General features: G+C 40.0%; 1 protein-coding gene and 2 long non-coding RNA genes across 3 annotated transcripts; 2 read left to right on the forward strand and 1 right to left on the reverse strand.

Annotated features, from left to right (window-relative positions):
* The first annotated feature begins 1,646 nt into the window (after positions 1-1,646).
* On the forward strand, positions 1,647-2,291 carry LOC110916246. The gene is made up of 2 exons (XR_002579594.2): positions 1,647-2,031; positions 2,113-2,291. It is a non-coding gene; the product is annotated as an uncharacterized LOC110916246 (long non-coding RNA).
* Positions 2,292-8,500: 6,209 nt separating this feature from the next.
* LOC110916408 lies at positions 8,501-8,919 on the forward strand. Its single transcript, XR_002579715.2, has 2 exons — positions 8,501-8,659; positions 8,741-8,919. It is a non-coding gene; the product is annotated as an uncharacterized LOC110916408 (long non-coding RNA).
* Positions 8,920-18,694: 9,775 nt separating this feature from the next.
* LOC110920088 lies at positions 18,695-19,777 on the reverse strand. The gene has a single exon (XM_022164324.1). The coding sequence runs from the start codon at positions 19,775-19,777 to the stop codon at positions 18,695-18,697; it is 1,083 nt and encodes a 360-aa protein (XP_022020016.1).
* Positions 19,778-24,425: the final 4,648 nt, after the last annotated feature.

The following is a 24,425-nucleotide window of genomic DNA, read 5'->3' on the forward strand; positions in this document are numbered from 1 at the left end:
TTGTGTGTTTGAAGAAACTTGTTATTGCTTTCTTTGGTTCATTATGTGTGGTTGATGAGTAAAGGGGCTAAATTCTTTCAACAAGTCACCTGGTTGGAAGTATTTCCATTGCCAAAAGACACATGGTTGGAAATATTTCCATTGCCAAAAGACACTTGTTCCCTTGAGAATAGGACCAAAGGACCTTGCTAATAACCATTTAAGATGATATCAATTTTTTATTCGACCCGTCGACTTTCAAATAGGTCAATTTTAAATGGGTTTGAATTCTCCTAATGGTTGTTTTAATGCATAGAATCTTTTATCTAGTCTAGTTCTATTCAAAGATTTTGATTGTTATTGTGACGATTTTGTTTTTTGTTATATTAACTAATGCATTGCCTATTTATACAAACCTTAACAAAATAGACAAGAAAGTGCTTGTGGTCAACCAAAACCGACATGTTTAAAACAAGTGTGCTGAAATCTTCAGATGAACTTTTGTTCCTAAAGGTGTAACTTAAAGGTTTGCTTGTAACAGGTTTAGCACAAAACTATACAGCGAATCATTTCTCTAGCATTTTATAGGACCAAAGCAACTTTTTTTAATGGACATACAGGTATCTTAGAGGCTTTAGTTCTTTATTAATTTTTTGCGCTTTTGATATTGAGTTAAGCTTATTGAAATTTTAAGGTTGGCTGGTTTCCTTTAAGGGTGCTAAATGGGTTATGTTTGTGGGTTCAACCCGACCTGAACCCGAAAATCACGTCACACATATGAACCCGAACCCATTTAGACTAATCCTAAACCTGCGAATTTCGTGTTAGGCTTGTGTCGTGTTTTTGTGTCTTGTCAAAAATTCACACCCCTAGTTTCCTTGATGTAGAAAGTGGTAAAACCTATACCCTACACGAAGTGATTAGTTACTTACCAGTCACAAACATCAGCCGGGCTACTTGGTGGTTTTTGCGGCTTGGATGAGCTGATTTTAATATAAAAATTTCTAATCATTAAATATTTGTAGTTTATTCTTATAGTTGCCCAATATTAATAGTTTCATGAGACGTTGAATGAGGTGATTGATTTTTACGTAAGAGTGGAATTAGGTCAGTCACTTTCGTTTTCTATCAGATTATATTTGTTTATTCGTTCGGGTTTAACCTAGATCTTGTGTGTCATGCTCTTTAATCTAGAAAATAAGAAGACAAGATGCTATTTCTAGCCGATATGCTCTACCAAAAGAGAAGGATCACTGGAGGTAAAGTTTATATTCTCACAATCATCTGAATGGTTTTTATTTGATTATAATTTCTGACTTTGAAACTGTCATGTCTCCATATGGTGACTAGTTAACATGATCCCTTGCACTTGATGATTTTTTAAGTACTAACTACAATAAAATATTTACATGTCTCCATATGGTGACTAGTTAACATGATCCCATGCATAGTCAAGCGTTTTTTGGACGCGTTTTCAAAATCAACGCCCCATCACGCCACCACCTCCGCCCCCATGGGTGTTTTTCGACCCAAAATTGCCCAGAGCGTTTTAAATACAACGCCGGAGAGAAAGTTGTTTGACCAATTAGCTGTTTCCATGCTCCATTTGTCCAATTACATTTTTATGTTTTTTTTTTTATTTAATTCTATTACACCACAATGCCCACATCCCCACTACACCCATGCTGGTTCTGTTTATTTTAATCACTAAAAAGAAAAGAAAAGGTTGCTCAAATGTGCTTGAATTAGTGTTCCTGAACTTTATGATATCACATTATTACTTTCAAAAAGACAGGTAGGCTAGAGGCCTTGACATTCACATACTTTATCCTAAAAAGTAAAACCATATCAACTTTTTTAACCAGAGAAGTCAAAACCAAATATTACAGTAACTTCAGATGGAACGTGTTAATTTTTATCTTCTGGACTTGCACTAACTACTTTGTTAAAAGATATGTATTTGTTAAACTTGTGATAAGACCATATGGTTTATTTTTTACAATTCAAGATTGTATTGGTGCATCCATCATATGGCCCTATCCATTCATCTCGGTATGTATTTGTTAAACTTGTGATACAAATAATTTTAATATCATGAAACTTAATGCTTATACATGAATGGTTTATTTATAGGTAGTCCATGAGGATTGAGGACGCATGATGACTCAAGATTTTATGCTTTTTATTTCTTTAATTGCTTTTAATTTCTTTGTTAAATGTTAAGACTTTATGTTAGATAATGTTATAACCTATTTATAGTTAGTGGTTTTGTTATGAACATGCTTATTTGAAATATAATGAAGTTTTATTTATTTTATTAGTTGATTTTATACAATAACTATTAGGATGTTATATGTTGATTGTTTGTTTATAAAATTGGTTTTATAATCTTATGTGGGATATTACGACCATTTTCTTGATATTAAACTAGCTATAACGTTACATCATAAGGGTCATATAAATTAATTTTTAAGGACGCTTGTATGTGTATCAAAAGATTAAAAGTAGGTAATTACATATTAGAACATTGTAAAAGTGTCCTAATATGTTCTTTTTAGGACGCTAATAAGTTGTCTATAGACATATTATGCGACCATAAAATTGGTTTCATAATCTTAGTTGGTATATTAGGACCCTTTTCTTGGTACTAAATTAGCTATAATGTTACATCATAAGGGTCCTATCAATTAATTTCTAAGGACACTTGTAAGTGTATCAAAAGATTAAAAGTATGTAAGTACATGTTAAAACATCGTAAAAGTGTCCTAATATGTTTTTATTAGGACACTATTTTGGTTGTTCAAAGACATATTAAGCGACCATAAAATTGGTTTCATAATCTTATTTGAGATGATAGGACGCTCTTTTAGTTCGAGACTTATTACGACCCCTTTACATGAAACGCTTTTACCATTGGTCCTATTAAATGAAAGGTCCTATAAAATAGCATTTTAGGACGTTTTCGCGCGTACCAAAAACCCAGTTTTCTTGTAGTGATCATTGACCAAGATTCAAGGTCTAATAGTTCACGCCCGATCCCCCCGGTCACGGTGTGAGATTGTCAAACCTAATAGCGCTATCAACTATTAACCCGTTCGCCCCCGGCGATTAATCGATACTGTAAGCAGGGACTTAATGTGATAGAGTTTCGTTTAGTTTTGCTAGTTGTGATTTATAAATAATATCCAAACGTATCTCCCCCGGAGATAGTGAATTAAAAGTACCCATTCGTATTTTCCCTCGGAAGTATTAGTTTGGAAGTATTCTTCCCAAAGATGTCAGTTTGCCGTGTCCCTCCCTGGGACGCATGCTTTTATTGTGTGAACTCACCTCGGGTTGCTCGGCAGATTAGGTTACTTGGTCAAGCACGCTGGTCACCACGTCCTAGCATGGTTACCAGTATAGGTCAGGTTTGGGTACAAACAAGTCACTTATATCTTACACATTTCTAACACATAACATGCATATTGAGCTAGCATTTCCTAGTGTTGGGTCGGTTCTGGATTAAGCAGTAGCAGTTAACACATAGCATGCAAATAACACGCAATACATAATTCATTCAAGGTTATTGGGCCTGTCCTCTCGTGCTAGCAATTCATGCAGGAAACTATTAGTACTTAATTAACACGAGAAGCAGCCCACTAAACCAAGTATGGCCCAATAGCAGCACAGCCCACTCGAAACCACCGACAAGTGGTCTCGAGTCGCAACCATGATGTAGACGTGGACGGGGGTTTCAAGTGCCTTCCACTGCTGACTGTGGTCTCGAGTTGCAGCCGCTGGTCTCGAGTTGCAACCAGACCGTGTCTCGACCCGCAACCACTAGCGATCTCGAGTCGCAACACTGATGGGCCACTAGCTGAGTCGAGACCTCTGTCGACGCCACTGATGAAACAGTTGTTCTCGAGTCGCAACCGCTGATCTCGAGTTGTCTCCTTGATGGTCTCGAGTCGAAACCAGGAGTCTCGACTCCCATCACCTGCTGATTCTAGAACAACTGTAACAGTGTACTCATCCAATAGAATTTCGATTTCATGATGTTTATGTACTGTCCAACCATAATGCTCAAACATGTTTCCTTGTCTAATATTGATTCAATCAAACATACAATTTTTTTAAATGTTCAACACATATTCAAACAGTTCATCATTTTAGGGTTTTCTCATTCGTCTCCATATTCATTCGGTTCATCAAGTATGATTTTTAAGACATAACAATAAGCCTACAACACCACAACACACACATGATGTACATTTCATAAGCAATCTATGTACTAATTCATAAGCCAAAATCATGTGATGTCTCATAAAAATCTTCATGTGTAGAGACTAGTAAGATATCATGATCATCATTTCATTTCATCATTGTACAAAGTGCACATTTTCGAGTATATATATATATATAGCTTTTAAACTACACTACAACACTAATCTATATCATCACAAACCAACACCTTTATCATGTATGTCATTTATCAACCAAGCATTGTAATATCTAGAAACATAAAACACTAACCGGATGGTGTTCGGATTTGAAGAATCAATGAACCAACTGCTGAGTGATGATCCCGAGCTTGATCCGGCAGTTTTGGTGCTACCGGTTGAATCCGAGAGAGAGAGGAGAAGAGGTTTGTGGTGGTGTTCTAGGGTTTTAGTGAGTGAGAGAGTGAGAGAGAGAGAGAGAGAGAGAGAGAGAGAGAGAGAGAGAGAGAGTGAGTGTAAGGGAAATGTGGATGATGGCATGGGTTTATATATCAAGTGGTGCTCCCTAATGGGTTCCGAGTGGACCAAAGGAGGTCCACGGCCCAACCGGCCCACTATTTTACTGTTCACTCGAGACCGGGTGGTCTCGAGTCGTGGTCTCGGTTCGCTACTACTTATACACACACACACACACACACATATATATATATATATATATATATATATTACATACACGTTATCAACACATGGCACATTAAGATAATTCACATCTTTCATTTAATATTTCATACGTACGGACTGTTAATACAAGAGGGTTATTCGGGAAAACCTAGAGTGTCACCTTATCCCCAAGTTTTGAGAACTTTCGTCCCGAAAGTTAAGGCAGCCACTGACAAGCTAGTGAGAACGTTTCAACGGGGTGTCACATCATCCCCCCGTTAGCTTGGAATTTCATCCCGAAATTCTGTTGTAGCTTCAGTGCTGGGAGTTTCGTTTGGGAATAACTGGGGGTACTTGCGCTTCATCTGGTCTTCCCGTTCCCAGGTAAACTCCGGGCCACGTCGCGAGTTCCAACGAACTCGCACGAGAGGTATCTGGCTACGTTTGAGGGTTTTGATTTCTCGATCCGTGATCTCAACCGGTTCCTCAGTAAAGTGTAGCCGTTCATCAATGGTGAGTTCCTTGAAAGGAATGATGAGTGTTTCATCTGACAGACACTTCTTCAGATTAGACACGTGGAAGACGTTGTGCACCGCACTCAGCTCTTCTGGCAGGTTCAACCTATAAGCAACCTTACCGATCCTCTTGGTAATTTCAAATGGTCCCACATATCGCGGATTCAGCTTGCCCCGTTTTCCAAAACGAACCACACCCTTCCAGGGTGAGACTTTGAGTAGAACCCGGTCCCCGACCTGGAATTCTAGCGGTTTCCTATGCTTATCAGCGTAGCTTTTCTGACGGTCTCGAGCTGCCGCCATGCGTTGTCTGATCTGGGCAATCCTTTCCGTTGTGTCTACCACCAATTCTGGGCCTGTGACCTGGCTGTCACCCACTTCGGCCCAGCAAAGAGGTGATCGGCATTTACGACCGTACAATGCCTCGAAGGGTGCTGCCTGAATGCTGGTGTGGTAGCTGTTATTATACGAGAATTCCACTAGCGGTAGATGCTTCTCCCAATTCTTGCCAAAATCGATCACACATGCCCTAAGCATGTCTTCCAGTGTTTGGATGGTGCGTTTAGACTGCCCATCCGTTTGTGGGTGATAAGTGGTGCTCATGTCCAAACGTGAGCCAAAGGATTTGTGCATAGCTTGCCACAACTCAGAAGTAAAACGTGCGTCTCGATCTGAAATAATGGAGGTTGGCACCCCGTGCCTCGAAACCACTTCCTTTAAGTAAACGTCTGCCAAGGTAGAAAACTTGTCTGTATCTTTAATAGCCAAAAAGTGTGCAAACTTGGTCAATCGATCCACTATCACCCAAATAGTGTCATTCCCGCGTTGGGATCTGGGTAGGCCAGTGACGAAATCCATGGAAATTTGCTCCCATTTCCATTTCGGGATTTCTGATTGTTGGAGTAGGTTGGTATAATATATCCTTAATTTTTAGTACCTTCTTTGCTGGTTTTGAGTGTAGGTTGGTATAATATATCCTAGTAAATTCAGGATGAAGCTGATGGACCAGAGGAAAAAAAGATGGAATTTCATAAAGTAATTCTACAAGAATTTTTTATACTAAATTTGAAGATGCAGAGTCTATGAACAACATTTTGTTAGCTTTAAATTCTGATGAGGAAGGTATGCCTTTTAAGTATTTTCTACAACATTATAGTAATCTTTTACTTTTTGAACGTGGATTGAAACTCTAGAAATTTTGTAAGTAGTTTGTTTCATGTTTGGTGACCTACAGGGAGTGTTTTGGACATAAAGTTAAACTGTAGTATTTAGTTTTGTGTGTTTGAAGAAACTTGTTATTGCTTTCTTTGGTTCATTATGTGTGGTTGATGAGTAAAGGGGCTAAATTCTTTCAACAAGTCACCTGGTTGGAAGTATTTCCATTGCCAAAAGACACATGGTTGGAAATATTTCCATTGCCAAAAGACACTTGTTCCCTTGAGAATAGGACCAAAGGACCTTGCTAATAACCATTTAAGATGATATCAATTTTTTATTCGACCCGTCGACTTTCAAATAGGTCAATTTTAAATGGGTTTGAATTCTCCTAATGGTTGTTTTAATGCATAGAATCTTTTATCTAGTCTAGTTCTATTTAAAGATTTTGATTGTTACTGTGACGATTTTGTTTTTTGTTATATTAACTAATGCATTGCCTATTGATACAAACCTTAACAAAATAGACAAGAAAGTGCTTGTGGTCAACCAAAACCGACATGTTTAAAACAACTGTGCTGAAATCTTCAGATGAACTTTTGTTCCTAAAGGTCTAACTTAAAGGTTTGCTTGTAACAGGTTTAGCACAAAACTATACAGCGAATCATTTCTCTAGCGTTTTATAGGACCAAAGCAACTTTTTTTAATGGACATACATGTATCTTAGAGGCTTTAGTTCTTTATTATTTTTTTGCGCTTTTGATATTGAGTTAAGCTTATTGAAACTTTAAGGTTGGCTGGTTTCCTTTAAGGGTGCTAAATGGGTTATGTTTGTGGGTTCAACCCGACCTGAACCCGAAAATCACGTCACACATATGAACCCGAACCCATTTAGACTAATCCTAAACCTGCGAATTTCGTGTTAGGCTTGTGTCGTGTTTTTGTGTCTTGTCAAAAATTCACACCCCTAGTTTCCTTGATGTAGAAAGTGGTAAAACCTATACCCTACACGAAGTGATTAGTTACTTACCAGTCACAAACATCAGCCGGGCTACTTGGTGGTTTTTGCGGCTTGGATGAGCTGATTTTAATATAAAAATTTCTAATCATTAAATATTTGTAGTTTATTCTTATAGTTGCCCAATATTAATAGTTTCATGAGACGTTGAATGAGGTGATTGATTTTTACGTAAGAGTGGAATTAGGTCAGTCACTTTCGTTTTCTATCAGATTATATTTGTTTATTCGTTCGGGTTTAACCTAGATCTTGTGTGTCATGCTCTTTAATCTAGAAAATAAGAAGACAAGATGCTATTTCTAGCCGATATGCTCTACCAAAAGAGAAGGATCACTGGAGGTAAAGTTTATATTCTCACAATCATCTGAATGGTTTTTATTTGATTATAATTTCTGACTTTGAAACTGTCATGTCTCCATATGGTGACTAGTTAACATGATCCCTTGCACTTGATGATTTTTTAAGTACTAACTACAATAAAATATTTACATGTCTCCATATGGTGACTAGTTAACATGATCCCATGCATAGTCAAGCGTTTTTTGGACGCGTTTTCAAAATCAACGCCCCATCACGCCACCACCTCCGCCCCCATGGGTGTTTTTCGACCCAAAATTGCCCAGAGCGTTTTAAATACAACGCCGGAGAGAAAGTTGTTTGACCAATTAGCTGTTTCCATGCTCCATTTGTCCAATTACATTTTTATGTTTTTTTTATTTAATTCTATTACACCACAATGCCCACATCCCCACTACACCCATGCTGGTTCTGTTTATTTTAATCACTAAAAAGAAAAGAAAAGGTTGCTCAAATGTGCTTGAATTACTGTTCCTGAACTTTATGATATCACATTATTACTTTCAAAAAGACAGGTAGGCTAGAGGCCTTGACATTCACATACTTTATCCTAAAAAGTAAAACCATATCAACTTTTTTTAACCAGAGAAGTCAAAACCAAATATTACAGTAACTTCAGATGGAACGTGTTAATTTTTATCTTCTGGACTTGCACTAACTACTTTGTTAAAAGATATGTATTTGTTAAACTTGTGATAAGACCATATGGTTTATTTTTTACAATTCAAGATTGTATTGGTGCATCCATCATATGGCCCTATCCATTCATCTCGGTATGTATTTGTTAAACTTGTGATACAAATAATTTTAATATCATGAAACTTAATGCTTATACATGAATTGTTTATTTATAGGTAGTCCATGAGGATTGAGGACGCATGATGACTCAAGATTTTATGCTTTTTATTTCTTTAATTGCTTTTAATTTCTTTGTTAAATGTTAAGACTTTATGTTAGATAATGTTATAACCTATTTATAGTTAGTGGTTTTGTTATGAACATGCTTATTTGAAATATAATGAAGTTTTATTTATTTTATTAGTTGATTTTATACAATAACTATTAGGATGTTATATGTTGATTGTCTGTTTATAAAATTGGTTTTATAATCTTATGTGGGATATTACGACCATTTTCTTGATATTAAACTAGCTATAACGTTACATCATAAGGGTCATATAAATTAATTTTTAAGGACGCTTGTATGTGTATCAAAAGATTAAAAGTAGGTAATTACATATTAGAACATTGTAAAAGTGTCCTAATATGTTCTTTTTAGGACGCTAATAAGTTGTCTATAGACATATTATGCGACCATAAAATTGGTTTCATAATCTTAGTTGGTATATTAGGACCCTTTTCTTGGTACTAAATTAGCTATAATGTTACATCATAAGGGTCCTATCAATTAATTTCTAAGGACACTTGTAAGTGTATCAAAAGATTAAAAGTATGTAAGTACATGTTAAAACATCGTAAAAGTGTCCTAATATGTTTTTATTAGGACACTATTTTGGTTGTTCAAAGACATATTAAGCGACCATAAAATTGGTTTCATAATCTTATTTGAGATGATAAGACGCTCTTTTAGTTCGAGACTTATTACGACCCCTTTACATGAAACGCTTTTACCATTGGTCCTATTAAATGAAAGGTCCTATAAAATAGCATTTTAGGACGTTTTCGCGCGTACCAAAAACCCAGTTTTCTTGTAGTGATCATTGACCAAGATTCAAGGTCTACTAGTTCACGCCCGATCCCCCCGGTCACGGTGTGAGATTGTCAAACCTAATAGCGCTATCAACTATTAACCTGTTCGTCCCCGGCGATTAATCGGTACTGTAAGCAGGGACTTAATGTGATAGAGTTTCGTTTAGTTTTGCTAGTTGTGATTTATAAATAATATCCAAACGTATCTCCCCCGGAGATAGTGAATTAAAAGTACCCATTCGTATTTTCCCTCGGAAGTATTAGTTTGGAAGTATTCTTCCCAAAGATATCAGTTTGCCGTGTCCCTCCCTGGGACGCATGCTTTTATTGTGTGAACTCACCTCGGGTTGCTCGGCAGATTAGGTTACTTGGTCAAGCACGCTGGTCACCACGTCCTAGCATGGTTACCAGTATAGGTCAGGTTTGGGTACAAACAAGTCACTTATATCTTACACATTTCTAACACATAACATGCATATTGAGCTAGCATTTCCTAGTGTTGGGTCGGTTCTGGATTAAGCAGTAGCAGTTAACACATAGCATGCAAATAACACGCAATACATAATTCATTCAAGGTTATTGGGCCTGCCCTCTCGTGCTAGCAATTCATGCAGGAAACTATTAGTACTTAATTAACACGAGAAGCAGCCCACTAAACCAAGTATGGCCCAATAGCAGCACAGCCCACTCGAAACCACCGAGAAGTGGTCTCGAGTCGCAACCATGATGTAGACGTGGACGGGGGTTTCAAGTGCCTTCCACTGCTGACTGTGGTCTCGAGTTACAGCCGCTGGTCTCGAGTTGCAACCAGACCGTGTCTCGACCCGCAACCACTAGCGATCTCGAGTCGCAACACTGATGGGCCACTAGCTGAGTCGAGACCTCTGTCGACGCCACTGATGAAACAGTTGTTCTCGAGTCGCAACCGCTGATCTCGAGTTGTCTCCTTGATGGTCTCGAGTCGAAACCAGGAGTCTCGACTCCCATCACCTGCTGATTCTAGAACAACTGCAACAGTGTACTCATCCAATAGAATTTCGATTTCATGATGTTTATGTACTGTCCAACCACAATGCTCAAACATGTTTCCTTGTCTAATATTGATTCAATCAAACATACAATTTTTTTAAATGTTCAACACATATTCAAACAGTTCATCATTTTAGGGTTTTCTCATTCGTCTCCATATTCATTCGGTTCATCAAGTATGATTTTTAAGACATAACAATAAGCCTACAACACCACAACACACACATGATGTACATTTCATAAGCAATCTATGTACTAATTCATAAGCCAAAATCATGTGATGTCTCATAAAAATCTTCATGTGTAGAGACTAGTAAGATATCATGATCATCATTTCATCTCATCATTGTACAAAGTGCACATTTTCGAGTATATATATATATATATATATATAGCTTTTAAACTACACTACAACACTAATCTATATCAGCACAAACCAACACCTTTATCATGTATGTCATTTATCAACCAAGCATTGTAATATCTAGAAACATAAAACACTAACCGGATGGTGTTCGGATTTGAAGAATCAATGAACCAACTGCTGAGTGATGATCCCGAGCTTGATCCGGCAGTTTTGGTGCTACCGGTTGAATCCGAGAGAGAGAGGAGAGGATGTTTATGGTGGTGTTCTAGGGTTTTAGTGAGTGAGAGAGTGAGAGAGAGAGAGAGAGAGTGAGTGTAAGGGAAATGTGGATGATGGCATGGGTTTATATATCAAGTGGTGCTCCCTAATGGGTTCCGAGTGGACCAAAGGAGGTCCACGGCCCAACCGGCCCACTATTTTACTGTTCACTCGAGACCGGGTGGTCTCGAGTCGTGGTCTCGGTTCGCTACTACTTATACACACACACACACATATATATATATATATATATATATATATATATTACATACACGTTATCAACACATGGCACATTAAGATAATTCACATCTTTCATTTAATATTTCATACGTACGCACTGTTAATACAAGAGGGTTATTCGGGAAAACCTAGAGTGTCACGTTATCCCCAAGTTTTGAGAACTTTCGTCCCGAAAGTTAAAGCAGCCACTGACAAGCTAGTGAGAACGTTTCAACGGGGTGTCACATCATCCCCCCTTAGCTTGGAATTTCGTCCCGAAATTCTGTTGTAGCTTCAGTGCTGGGAGTTTCGTTTGGGAATAACTGGGGGTACTTGCGCTTCATCTGGTCTTCCCGTTCCCAGGTAAACTCCGGGCCACGTCGCGAGTTCCAACGAACTCGCACGAGAGGTATCTGGCTACGTTTGAGGGTTTTGATTTCTCGATCCGTGATCTCAACCGGTTCCTCAGTAAAGTGTAGCCTTTCATCAATGGTGAGTTCCTTGAAAGGAATGATGAGTGTTTCATCTGACAGACACTTCTTCAGATTAGACACGTGGAAGACGTTGTGCACCGCACTCAGCTCTTCTGGCAGGTTCAACCTATAAGCAACCTTACCGATCCTCTTGGTAATTTCAAATGGTCCCACATATCGCGGATTCAGCTTGCCCCGTTTTCCAAAACGAACCACACCCTTCCAGGGTGAGACTTTGAGTAGAACCCGGTCCCCGACCTGGAATTCTAGCGGTTTCCTATGCTTATCAGCGTAGCTTTTCTGACGGTCTCGAGCTGCCGCCATGCGTTGTCTGATCTGGGCAATCCTTTCCGTTGTGTCTACCACCAATTCTGGGCCTGTGACCTGGCTGTCACCAACTTCGGCCCAGCAAAGAGGTGATCGGCATTTACGACCGTACAATGCCTCGAAGGGTGCTGCCTGAATGCTGGTGTGGTAGCTGTTATTATACGAGAATTCCACTAGCGGTAGATGCTTCTCCCAATTCTTGCCAAAATCGATCACACATGCCCTAAGCATGTCTTCCAGGGTTTGGATGGTGCGTTTAGACTGCCCATCCGTTTGTGGGTGATAAGCGGTGCTCATATCCAAACGTGAGCCAAAGGATTTGTGCATAGCTTGCCACAACTCAGAAGTAAAACGTGCGTCTCGATCTGAAATAATGGAGGTTGGCACCCCGTGCCTCGAAACCACTTCCTTTAAGTAAACGTCTGCCAAGGTAGAAAACTTGTCTGTATCTTTAATAGCCAAAAAGTGTGCAAACTTGGTCAATCGATCCACTATCACCCAAATAGTGTCATTCCCGCGTTGGGATCTAGGTAGGCCAGTGACGAAATCCATGGAAATTTGCTCCCATTTCCATTTCGGGATTTCTGATTGTTGGAGTAGGCCCGCTGGTTTCTGATACTCAATCTTGACTCTCGCGCAACGATTGTTTGAGTGCTGCTCAAATTGAGCTGATACTTTGTTATTCATTGTGATTTCGACTTGAATGTTTGAGTGCTGTTCGAATTCAGACTATGCTCTGTCATTCGTTGTGAATCGATTGAATTATTAAGTATTGCACTTGTTAATCGTTGTGAGGGTTTAATCTCGTGAATTGACGTAACTGATGTATTAAGTTACCTACCTAGTTCGTGTGCACCAGGTTACAAAGCTAAATCAATAGGCTAAGCTCTGCCTATATAAAATCTACAAAAAATATCAAGGCTCATCTGTAGACTAAATTTTGCTCGTATGAATCTGCATGCTTATAATGTGAGTCATTCTCTTTTTATCAACTGTTTTACAAAACTCCAAGTTATTTTCCAAAGTTATAATTACAGGGATTAAGTCTATGTAATCACCAAAATACAGCCGGTATGTGGGGTTTTGTATACATTACTTATTTCCCGTCACACTTGGACAACGAGTTAGCCAAGGGGTGATCTGACCACAGTCACAGACACCATTTGGACAACGAGATAGCCAATGGGTAGTCGAGTGACAAGTACTGTGGGTAGTTGGTTTGAAATCAGAAACATTGTAATTCCCCTTAATACTGTAAATTATAACAAATATGTTTTTGTATTAACCTGAATGAACTCACTCAGTATTTCCCACTGACAAAACCTTTTTAAAACGCATTTCAGGTAATTACAGTAGATTGGAGTAAGAATTGGATCCAGCACTGAAGGACTTCAAGAAGTGGCTTATTTTATTAATTAAATCAACTTAAGAAATATTGTTTTTATTAAAAGCTACCTTTGTAAAACATGGAATTTATTCCATCTATTTAAATAAAATCCGGTGTTTCTAAACTCTAATACTACTAGACCGGGTCGAATACGGGTGAATTTTTGGGGAACTAGGCATGGGGTAACAAATGATCGGCTTAAAGCTCAAAATGGGCTACTAAATGTCCAAACCCCCGCCCCTCTCGCTACCATGCTCATATATATAACTTATGAGGTCCAACCCCCCAAATCCCACACTCGCACACACCATAACGAGGCTACCTAAATGCCCTTATCCTTTTCACATTCATGCCAAGCTAAGGCCTCAAACCGAATTCAAGCACAAGTTCTAATGCACCCCCACCCATTACCACTCTCATCAAGGAAAATATCTTCTCATAAATCAAATAAGTGGCTCAAACTCTCACAATGAAAGGGTGTACGGGGTTGCCGGTGTGTCACGCAGTTTTTGTCGCAGCCCTCTGCCCTGGGAGCGGGTGCCGCGAACCAGTCAAATGGTATCGGTGTTTATTAATTTGGCAGCAGAATTCATACATCAGGGCCGTAGTTAGGAAATATTTTTATCAAAGTTAAACACCAAACTTTTATAATAATAAATGGGATAAAACCCAAGTTTCATTTGACAATACATTTGTAGGGATAAACCCTAATTATTGAAAACATAAACTCCGTTTCTTATTTTCTAACTTTTATAGCCACAACTTTAAGCCTTAAGTTACCTGAAACGCGTTTTAAAAAGGTTTTATCAGCAAGAAATACTGGCGAGTGCGTCCCAGTGTAATCAAAACAATTTTGACGACTTTATAGTATTAAGGTTTACCATGTTTATATCTATCCAATTATTCAATACAATATTGCTACTGGGCAACCTTTGTCCCCGTGCTTGCGGTCATGCTACTATTAATAGTAACGAGTGTCAAGTAATGTACAAAAAACCCCACATACTGATGATAATTGTAGAATTACAAAAACTTAATCACTGTAAGTGCCGTGATAAATATTTAGGGTTTTGTAAAATATTTGACTCACAGAAATAAGATGTATTCAAAGAAAGGTTCACAAAAAGAGAATGACTCACTTTGCTGATTTAGGTGATACTACTATAGCTTTCTGGTGATTCTCATGGTTATTATCTATTAAAATTAAACAATGCACACGTGTTAGTAAGATAACCCAAATCACATTAACCGTACAACTCGAGATAGAACTCCAATGACTGAGTCAGGCAGAGCCTTGACATGCATTATGGAGTCCTAGATCAATCGGGTGTAACACGAGACAGAACTCCAACGACTGAGTCAGGCAGAGCTTTGACATGCGTTACAAAGCCCTAAATCAATCGGGTAGGGTAACTGATATGTGGTCGGGAGTTATAATACTTACAACGGGGCAGAGCTTCGCTTTATAGGGGTATAATATCCCGAGTATTTAGACTATCAGAAGTTGAGAGATAATTTTAGAAATGAACGACGATCAAATGAGGCCTGAAGCCTCTTTTATAGGCTAGCCGAGGGGCGGCTCGCGGCCCGCGAAGCCCCTCTCCTCTTCTTTCGCGGCCCCCAACAAAGATAGACTAGGGTGTAGCTTAGGTGAGTCAAGGGGTAGGCTCGTCGTGAAACCGGACACGTGGCGCAATGCCGTGTCTAGCAAACAAAGGGGCACGCGCCCTGCTACAGACCCTGAGCAATGGGTCGTGGCCCGCGAGGGCTTCGGGTATCGAAATTTATTTGATTTTTATAAATATTAAGGTATTTTAAGCTCGTTTCTCCTATACAGGGTATATTTTAGGACGTTTAGGGTTAAGTGAAGGGGTCTTAGGAGGTTTGTTATAGTTTTATTACAAAGTGTTCAAATTTAGACCATTTATCGCTTGATTTAAAATTTTTTCAAAAGTGTCAAAAATCCCCCCCCCCCTCCACACTTGGATACGTTGACCCCAATGTATGGTTTTGAAAGAGAATGATCGCTATAAATCATACCAATATCAATTTTTCTTCACCACTCCAACTACAAATTTCTTTTTGTTTTTTTTATTTACTAAAGACCACCAATACTACCACAACCCAACAACATTAACATCAAAACACCACCCTACCGCCCAACCATAAACATAAATCACAAATATATATACAAAAATACACAAGGTCGGATAAAGCACAACCTGATCAGTAGTACCGCGTCTGAGGAGGTCCAAAGATAGACGTCATCATCTCTGAAAACTCTCCAAATCTAAACGCACCGCTTCCACTGCTACCTTCGCCTCCTCCTTTGCCGGTTTGCTGACTTGGCACCTGGTCGTGATCCACCCACATAGAATGGTGCAATGGTGGGGTAGGGTAAGACACACTACCGTCATATGGTGGTAGCGTGGAATAGTCCACAACCGGGGGATCTGCTACAACCGGTCAACCCGCGTGCCAATCACATGCATGCGCTGGTTGCGATCATCAAGGTACCTATTGTTCATCTCCTACTCAAAAGCATAAGCATGGGTGCGGTTCCACTGCTCCTGTCGGTCATAACTCTACTTTAATTCCCTATCCATGCTCGCACCCATAAATGTTTGATGATCAAAAGACATTTGGCTAGAATCGGGCCAATCAGAGAATGTAGGTGGTCGCCTATGCTCCACGACCTGTTCCATGGTCCCCAAATAGGCCCAATTCGGATCGTAAGGCTATTGCGCATAATCAAATGCACTTCCTACATACCCCAACTGAGTTCGCTCTCTTCTTTCACCATCACTAGGCCCCGCTCGATCTGTATACATATCCACAACAAACGTATCATCCTGATAATCCTCGTCCCCACTTGGGACCTCCTCCTCGCTCTCTGGCTCATCTGCCTCACCCGGTTGCAATGGTCGGGCATCCACCTTTAATGCCCTCCACCTCTGACCATCACTCTTCAGCTTGTGATACCTTTCCGGCTCTTTGTACTCCCAACCGACCCCAACTGTGCCAACTCAAATGGCTTAAACTTCTTGTAAGAACCCTTGTCATCCTCTTTAATTGCACCACACATTTTCAGTAGGGCAGTAATCAGTCGACAATGGGGGATTATCTTTCTTTCCGACCTATTTTGCTAATCCAAATGTTATTCAACACCAAGAAACGGAAAGGAATGAGTGGTGCACCATTTAGCAACATGTAGAGGATTGGCACTTCGGGATACCTCACTTCAACCTTGTCACCCCGTCGTGGGATGACGATTTGCGTACATATCACCAATATTAACTTTGCCTCGATCCACAAATTTCTTTGGTAAAGCTTCCCATGTGTAGTGCCAGGAAGAAACAGATAATCCAACATTGTGTTCCATCTTGGATGCTTATCAGGATTAAAATGCAAATCATCCAAACTAGGGAATATATATTGGTTTGTGGCCTTGCTATCGAACTTTGCTACCCTCCGCAAAGTATCGAAAGACATTTCCACATCAATTCCATTCACTCTATTGATTAGCTTCATCTTTGAAGGGTGTTTGAATGGGGCACATCATAGAGTGGCTACCCACTCTTGTATCTCTGTATCGAATAAATTCTTTCCTACCCGGTCATAACACTTTAGAGCAGCTTCCCACCCAACAGCTCTAAACTTTTCGGTAATTCCGAACGGACGAAACTCATTCTCCTTAACCTCTTTCTCACAGATGAACGCCTCCTTGCGCTGAGCCAATCTATTCATCTGATCATGGAATAATTCAGCTTGCCATTCAACTGGCTGATCTATCAATGAGCCAGACGCCCATGCCGGCTTCGAAACCCTTGCTAGTTCTTCTTCTTGTTGTTGTTCCTCCTCTATGTCTCGCTGTAACCTCAACCTTCTTCTTTTCTGTTGTTCAGCGGGTTCGCTAGAGGACCCGACTTGTTCTTTGCCCTTTCGGCCCATAGTTCTACAAGTCACAACACCAAACAAACACAAGTTATAACTCTCATTAACCCTAAAACATCCCCACACTTGCTTAACACTATGGTTGCAGATGTAAGTCGGACATTTTATTCATCTTCTTGTAAAAATTTTGACATTATTTCCTTAAGTTAGCAAAATTCTGCCGAAAAAAACATGTTTTGGATAAACAACTAAGCATCTACAACTATAGTCCCATACAAACTCATCAAGTTCATACCACCCTATCACTACAAGCAAGTGTGTGAGCAAAAACAAACATGACAACTTACAATTTTGCAATGTACTTCAAATTATGAACATAAATTGCATACCTTTACTTTAAAGATGATAAGAATGACAAGAACTTTAAGAAAGACCAAAACCCACTAACAATCCCAAAATTTCGGACCCTAGATGTCCAAAATTGACCACCAAAACGCAGGATTCTTCACAATGTAAGCACAAATTTGGAATCCTTGCGAAATTTTAGCCAAAATAGACCTAAAAACACTTGATTTGGTTAAGATTTGAGAAAATGGTGAAGGATTGAAGCTATGGAGGCTAGGGTTTATGAATTGGGTGTATTGGGGAAGAAGAATGAAAAGTGATGGTGAAAAGGGATTAAACCCGTTTGTGTGGATGAGGACTTTTCGATGTTTTCGTTTTTTTATAAAACGCCACTCCCAATCCCCAGATGCTACCATAAGCTACGGTAGCTACCGTAGCTTACGGTGGCTCCTGGGACAATTTTATAACCATAAGACAGGCAGTATTGGGCATAAAGGTTTTAAACACCACCGTAGCCTAGGGTGGTCACTGTAAGCTACGGTGGCCACTGGGAAACGCTCCTTTTAACTTTTTTTATTTTTGTAATTTTCATGGTTTTTATAATTTTTTTAAAACATGAAAATTACCCTACCCCCCATAAAAGAACCGTGTTGTCCCCAACACCGTGTTAGAGAAAATTCGTAAGAATTTTCCCCACACTTGTTTCAAACACAGTTCAAAGCAAGCACGATAATTGTTTTAAAGACAATGAAACTACTCTAAACTACACTAAATATTTACATTAACAAACCCGGGCCTCTTATGCTTCTTCCTCATACAATGGGCATAGAATGTAGCCCACTTTGTCAAGTTCGAGATTATTGATGTAACCCTCCAAGTATGGTTTGAGTCGGTGCCCGTTAACCACTTGCTTCGTATTTGTATGCACATCTTCAATCTCTATATCACCAAACCGACCCACTCTTGTGATCACGTAGGGCCCCATCCATTTACTTTTCAACTTTCCCGCAAAAAGTTTCAACCTTGAGTTATACAACCAAACCTTTTGACCCACTTCGAAGGTTCGTTTTTGTAACTTCGCGTCATGAACCTTTTTGAGTTTGTCTTTATACGCGGATGCACATTCGTATGCCTCATCTCGAATCTCTTCAATCTCACTCAAGTGCAACTTTCGAATCTTCCCCGCTTCGTTATAATCCGTGTTTACCGTTTTAATTGCCCATAGTGCTCGGTGAGCTAACTCCATCGGTAAGTGGCACCCTTTCCCATATACCAACCGATAAGGGGTTGTACCAATTGGAGTTTTATAAGCCATTCGGTATGTCCATAACGCGTCATCTAACTTGCTCAACCAATCCTTCCTATCCACCTGCACCATCTTCATCAGAATTTCTTTTATTTGACGGTTGGACATTTCAACTTGTCCACTAGTCTGCGGGTGGTATGGAGTAGCGATTCGGTGGTTCACATTGTAACGTTTCAATAGCTTTCGAAAGTTAAAGTTCTTAAAGTGTGAACCATCACTAATAATGACCCTCGGAATCCCAAATCGAGCAAAAATGTTCTTGTAGCTATGGCTCCAATCCACTTCGAGACATAATCCACCGCAACCTATATGTATAAAAAAACCATTTGAGCTTGGAACGGGACCCATGAAATCAATGCCCCACACATCGAATACGTCAACTACCAAAATGGGTTGTAAGGGCATTTCATCCCTCTTTGAAAAACTCCCTACTTTTTGACAGCTTAAGCAATTCCGAGCATACTCACACGCATCTTTGAAAATTGTAGGCAAATAAAACCCACATGTAAGCACTCGATAACCCGTCTTGTGGCCGCTAAAATGACCCCCACAAGCGGATGCGTGAGCGCGAGTCATATCTCCATCACTTCCGTCTCGGGAATGCACCTCCGAATTACTTGATCGGGCCCAATCTTGAACAAGTCCGGTTCATCCCAACTTATTGTTTCACCTGAACCATAAACTGTTGCTTCCTCTTCTTGGTCCAATGACTAGGAATTGCACCCGTGGCCAAATAGTTAACATAGTGGGCATACCAGGGTGCAGTTACGGTAGACACGGCCAACAGTTGTTCATTAGGAAACCGGTCATTGATTTCACTTGCGTCATCAATACCCTCCAATGGAATTCGGGATAAGTGATCCACCACTACGTTTTCACATCCCTTTTTGTCCTGAATTTCCAAATCAAATTCTTGTAGCAATAACACCCAACGAATCAAACGGGACTTTACATCCTTCTTTTCCATCAAATATCGAACCGCGTTATGGTCCGAATACATAACCACTTTGTTCCCCCAAATATACGAGCGGAACTTGTCCAAGGCATACACCACCGCAAGAAACTCCTTTTCAGTTGTGGTGTAACTCAGTTGCGCCTGGATAATGTCTTGTTTGCATAGGAAATTACCATCGGGTTTTATCAACTCTTTGTCCCAAAACCGCTCCAATAGTCGTATCATTAGCGTCGCACATGATTTCGAACGACTTTGACCAATCCGGCGGTTGCAAGATGGGAGCTTTCACCAATTGTTCCTTCAAAACATTAAATGCTTGCAAACATTCGTTAGTAAAATCAAAAGGAACATCTTTTAATAGCAAATTACATAAAGGTTTGGTAATGACACTAAAGCCTTTAATGAATCGTCGGTAAAAACCCGCATGTCCCAGAAATGATCTTACCCCTTTAAAGTTTTTCAGTGGAGACAAAGATGATATTACCCGAATTTTTGCCTTATCCACTTCCACCCCCTTTCCGAAATGACATGACCCAACACAATACCCACTTGGACCACGAAGTGACTTTTTTCCCAACTTAGTACCAAATTTGTCTCGACGCATCTTTTTGAAACTTTTTTCTAACTCGTCGAGACAAGACTCAAAACTTGGGCCAAAAACGTAAAGGTCGTCCATGAATACCTCGAGCGACTCCCCAATCATATCCGAGAAAATGCTCATCATACATTGTTGGAAAGTGGCCTGGGCGTTACACAATCTAAATGGCATTCGCCGAAAAGCAAAAGTGCCATACGGACAAGTAAAGGTGGTCTTGTATTGGTCATCCAGATGGATAGCAATTTGGTTATACCCTGAGTACCCATCCAAAAAACAGTAGTATTTTTTACCCGATAATTTTTCAATAATTTGGTCAATGAAAGGTAGTGGAATATGGTCCTTAGATGTAGCGGCATTCTATTTTCGGTAATCACTACAAACACGCCACCAGGTGACCGATCGGGTGGCGATTTGTTCACCACTTTCATCCTTGATTACCTGAAAGCTGGCCTTTTTAGGAACCACTTGAGTAGGACTTACCCAAGCACTATCCGCAATTGGATAGATAATACCTGCGTCTAACCATTTAATTACCTCCTTTTTTACCACTTCCCTCAGATTGGGATTCAACCTCCTTTGGGTCTCACATGTCGGCTTTGCATCCTCGGTGGTGATAATTTTGTGATGACTGTGGATGGACTAATTCCTTTTAAACCGGCAATGGTCCACCCAATAGCCGCCTTGTTCGCTTTCAACACCTTCAACAATTCTTGCTCTTAAGCCACCTCCAAATTAGTGGCAATAATGACCGGTAATGTGTCATTATCCCCTAAAAATGCATACTTCAAGTGGCTTGGCAAGTCTTTCAACTCCAACTTTGGTGGATACTCCGATGAGGGTTTTGTGTCCGAGTTGATTTCCGCGGGTAAGCTTTCAAATTGGTGGGTCCATGGTGGTCACCCCTCTTTAACTGCTAGTGCATCTTGTTTTTGCTCCTCCATCCTCAAAGCACATGCGTGTACCTGTTAAGAAAAATCACAAACACACATCTCCAAAACATCCTCCTCATACTCATGCGGGTCGCAACCGTCAACAAAATCTACCATAAAACACTCATCATCACCAAGAGAGTTAGAAGCATTAGTAAAAACATTCAATCTCATTTTTCGATTACGGAATGTCATGTCGACCGTACCATATCATCAATTACGGCATGAGCGGTGTTCAAAAACGGCCAACCCAAGATAACATTTTGTTGTTGACTTAGGTCCGCGAATGAGTAATCTAAGACTAGAAAATCAACCGGATAGTAAAATTCATCAACCATCACTATGTCATCCCGCACAATCCCCTGGGGAAGCTTATAAGACAAATTGGCTAAGACAACCGTTGTCTCAACCTGCTTCAATGGACCAAAATCATATTGGTCGTATAAGCCCCCCGGTAAGAAGCTAACTCCGGCTCTGAGCTCTAGCAACGCCCTCGACATTTGAAAATTTCCAACTTGAATATTTATTAGGGGCGTTTCCGGATCTTGGAGCTTAGGAGGAAGATCTCCTTTTAATACCGCACTTACCCGTTCCGTCAAGTCAACCCGTTTAGGCACTTTTTGTTGCCTCTTTTGAGTACATAACTCTTTCAAAAATTTTGCATGCGCGGGTACTTGTTTGATTGCTTCAAGTAAAGGAAGATTAACTTTAACAAGCTTGAACACTTCCCACATTTCCTCCTTTTGAGGACCCCTTTTTGAAATAAAGTTATTTTTACCCGGATCGACTAGGGCCGAAGGAAATGTGACTTGACTCGGTCCCCCTTCCTCGTTTTTATCTTTCAAAATTTCACCCAACCCTGGTTTTTCAATTACTTTTTCAACATTTGGGTCTTTAGGAAAAATTATGGGTGAGGCTTCATCCACATCACTTTCAACCCCCGTAATGTCCTCAACCACCCCATCAACCAAACCCGGTGATAAGTTAGTTTTATATTCTTTACAACTTCTTAAAACACTAACATGGTTAGTAGGAACATTACGTGAAGAACTATGGGAAGGATTTACCTTAGTGTTACTTGGTAGTTGACCTTTACCTTTTTTCAAATCCGCCACCTCGATTGCAAGTTGACCCATTTGAGTGGTTAATGTTTGAATGGCTTTGTGACGAACCTCGTCTTTTTACATTCGGATTTCATCAAGTTGATTTCTTCGTTGCATGTCTTGTTGCATCATCTTGAGCATATCCATTACTTCATTTCCACTTGAAGCAACTTGACCCGAAGAGCCACTTTGACCACCACCTGATTGTTGAAATTGCCCTTGAAAACCTTGGTTGTTCCCACCCCTAAAATTACCTTGGTTATTGTATTGTTGGCGAGGCACATAATTTCCTTGAGCTCCTTGGAAATTCGGATTATCTTGATTAGCCGGGTTTCCATATCGAAAGTTTGGGTGATTTCTTAACCCGGGGTGCTAGGTGTTCGAGTTCAGGTTGTAATTTCTACTACCTCCCCATTGTATTGCGTTTACCTCCTCCACTTGCTCTTGCACCACCGAACAAACATCCGCCGCATGTCCTAACTCGTTACAATTAGTGCTCACATCATACACTTGATTTGTGGTTTTCACTCCACCATCATCCACGGCGTTTACTTGCGGTCTCGTAATAGCATGTCTAGCTCTCCTTGATGATTGTGCCTTCTTCTTCGATGTAACCGCCATTTGCTCCAAAAATGCCCAATCATCATGCTCATAATTGGTACCAAATGTACCATTAGTAATAGACATTAAGTCTCGAGCATCTTTCGAACCCTTCATGAAAAGCGTTCAACAACTCCCAAAGTGCAATACCATGATGAGGGTAGTTTTTAATCATCATATTAAATCTTTCGAACGCTTCATGAAACATTTCACCCGATTGTTGTTGGAAGCTTCTCAAATTCGTCTTGCATCATTAGTCTTTTGGGCCGTGAAAAACTCTTCCAAGAACCTTTGTTGCATGTCGGCCCATGTATAGATATATGCAGAAGGCAACGTGTAGAACCATCTCTTTGCCTTATCTTCCAATGAGAATTGAAACAATACCAATTTAACATCGTCCGTTGTAAAACCTTGCCCTCCAATAGTGTTGCAAATGGAATCATATGTCTTCAAATGAAAGTAAGGTTCTTCCGTTTCTAACCCCTTGTACTTTGGAGTGCGTTAGTGCGGACCTTAAATTTCCTTCCAACCGGATGATGAGGAATTACCACCGGGGAAGGGTTATTAGTAATGACGGGTCTATAGTGAGCTTCAATTCCCCATACCGCTTCTCGGTCATGTCTTCGGGGAACACCCAAAGGCATTCTTGGTCGACCTATTTGTCTTTGCATTGGCCCTTGAGGTGCAACCTGTGGATGCTGTTGATATTGATGTTGCTGTTGTTGCACTTGCTATTGAGGCATCCATCGTTGAAATTGTGGCCCTTGTGGATGAAGTGGTTGTCTGACAACCTCTTGAATCTGCTCCAATTGTTGCCTTTGCTGATACACAACCCCACCTTGAGGTCCCAAATTACCACCATCACCCCCCATAAAATATCCTTCCTCTTCATAACCTTCAAACTCATCCTCGAATTCATCCCCATAACCTTCTTGTCGCACTCCCATAGGTTGTATAACCGAATGTTGTTGGTACTGCACCCTTTGAGGTTGTAATGGTTGTTGGAAACTTTGGGTAGCATGAACTATTGATCGGTATT

The sequence above is a fragment of the Helianthus annuus genome, chromosome 16 (genome assembly GCF_002127325.2).
Source record: "Helianthus annuus cultivar XRQ/B chromosome 16, HanXRQr2.0-SUNRISE, whole genome shotgun sequence".
Taxonomy (NCBI): Eukaryota; Viridiplantae; Streptophyta; class Magnoliopsida; order Asterales; family Asteraceae; genus Helianthus; species Helianthus annuus.

Coding starts and splice junctions, on each gene's coding strand:
- LOC110920088 (XM_022164324.1), bottom strand. CDS start 19,777: ATGACTCGCGCTCACGCATCCGCTTGTGGGGGTCATTTTAGCGGCCAC.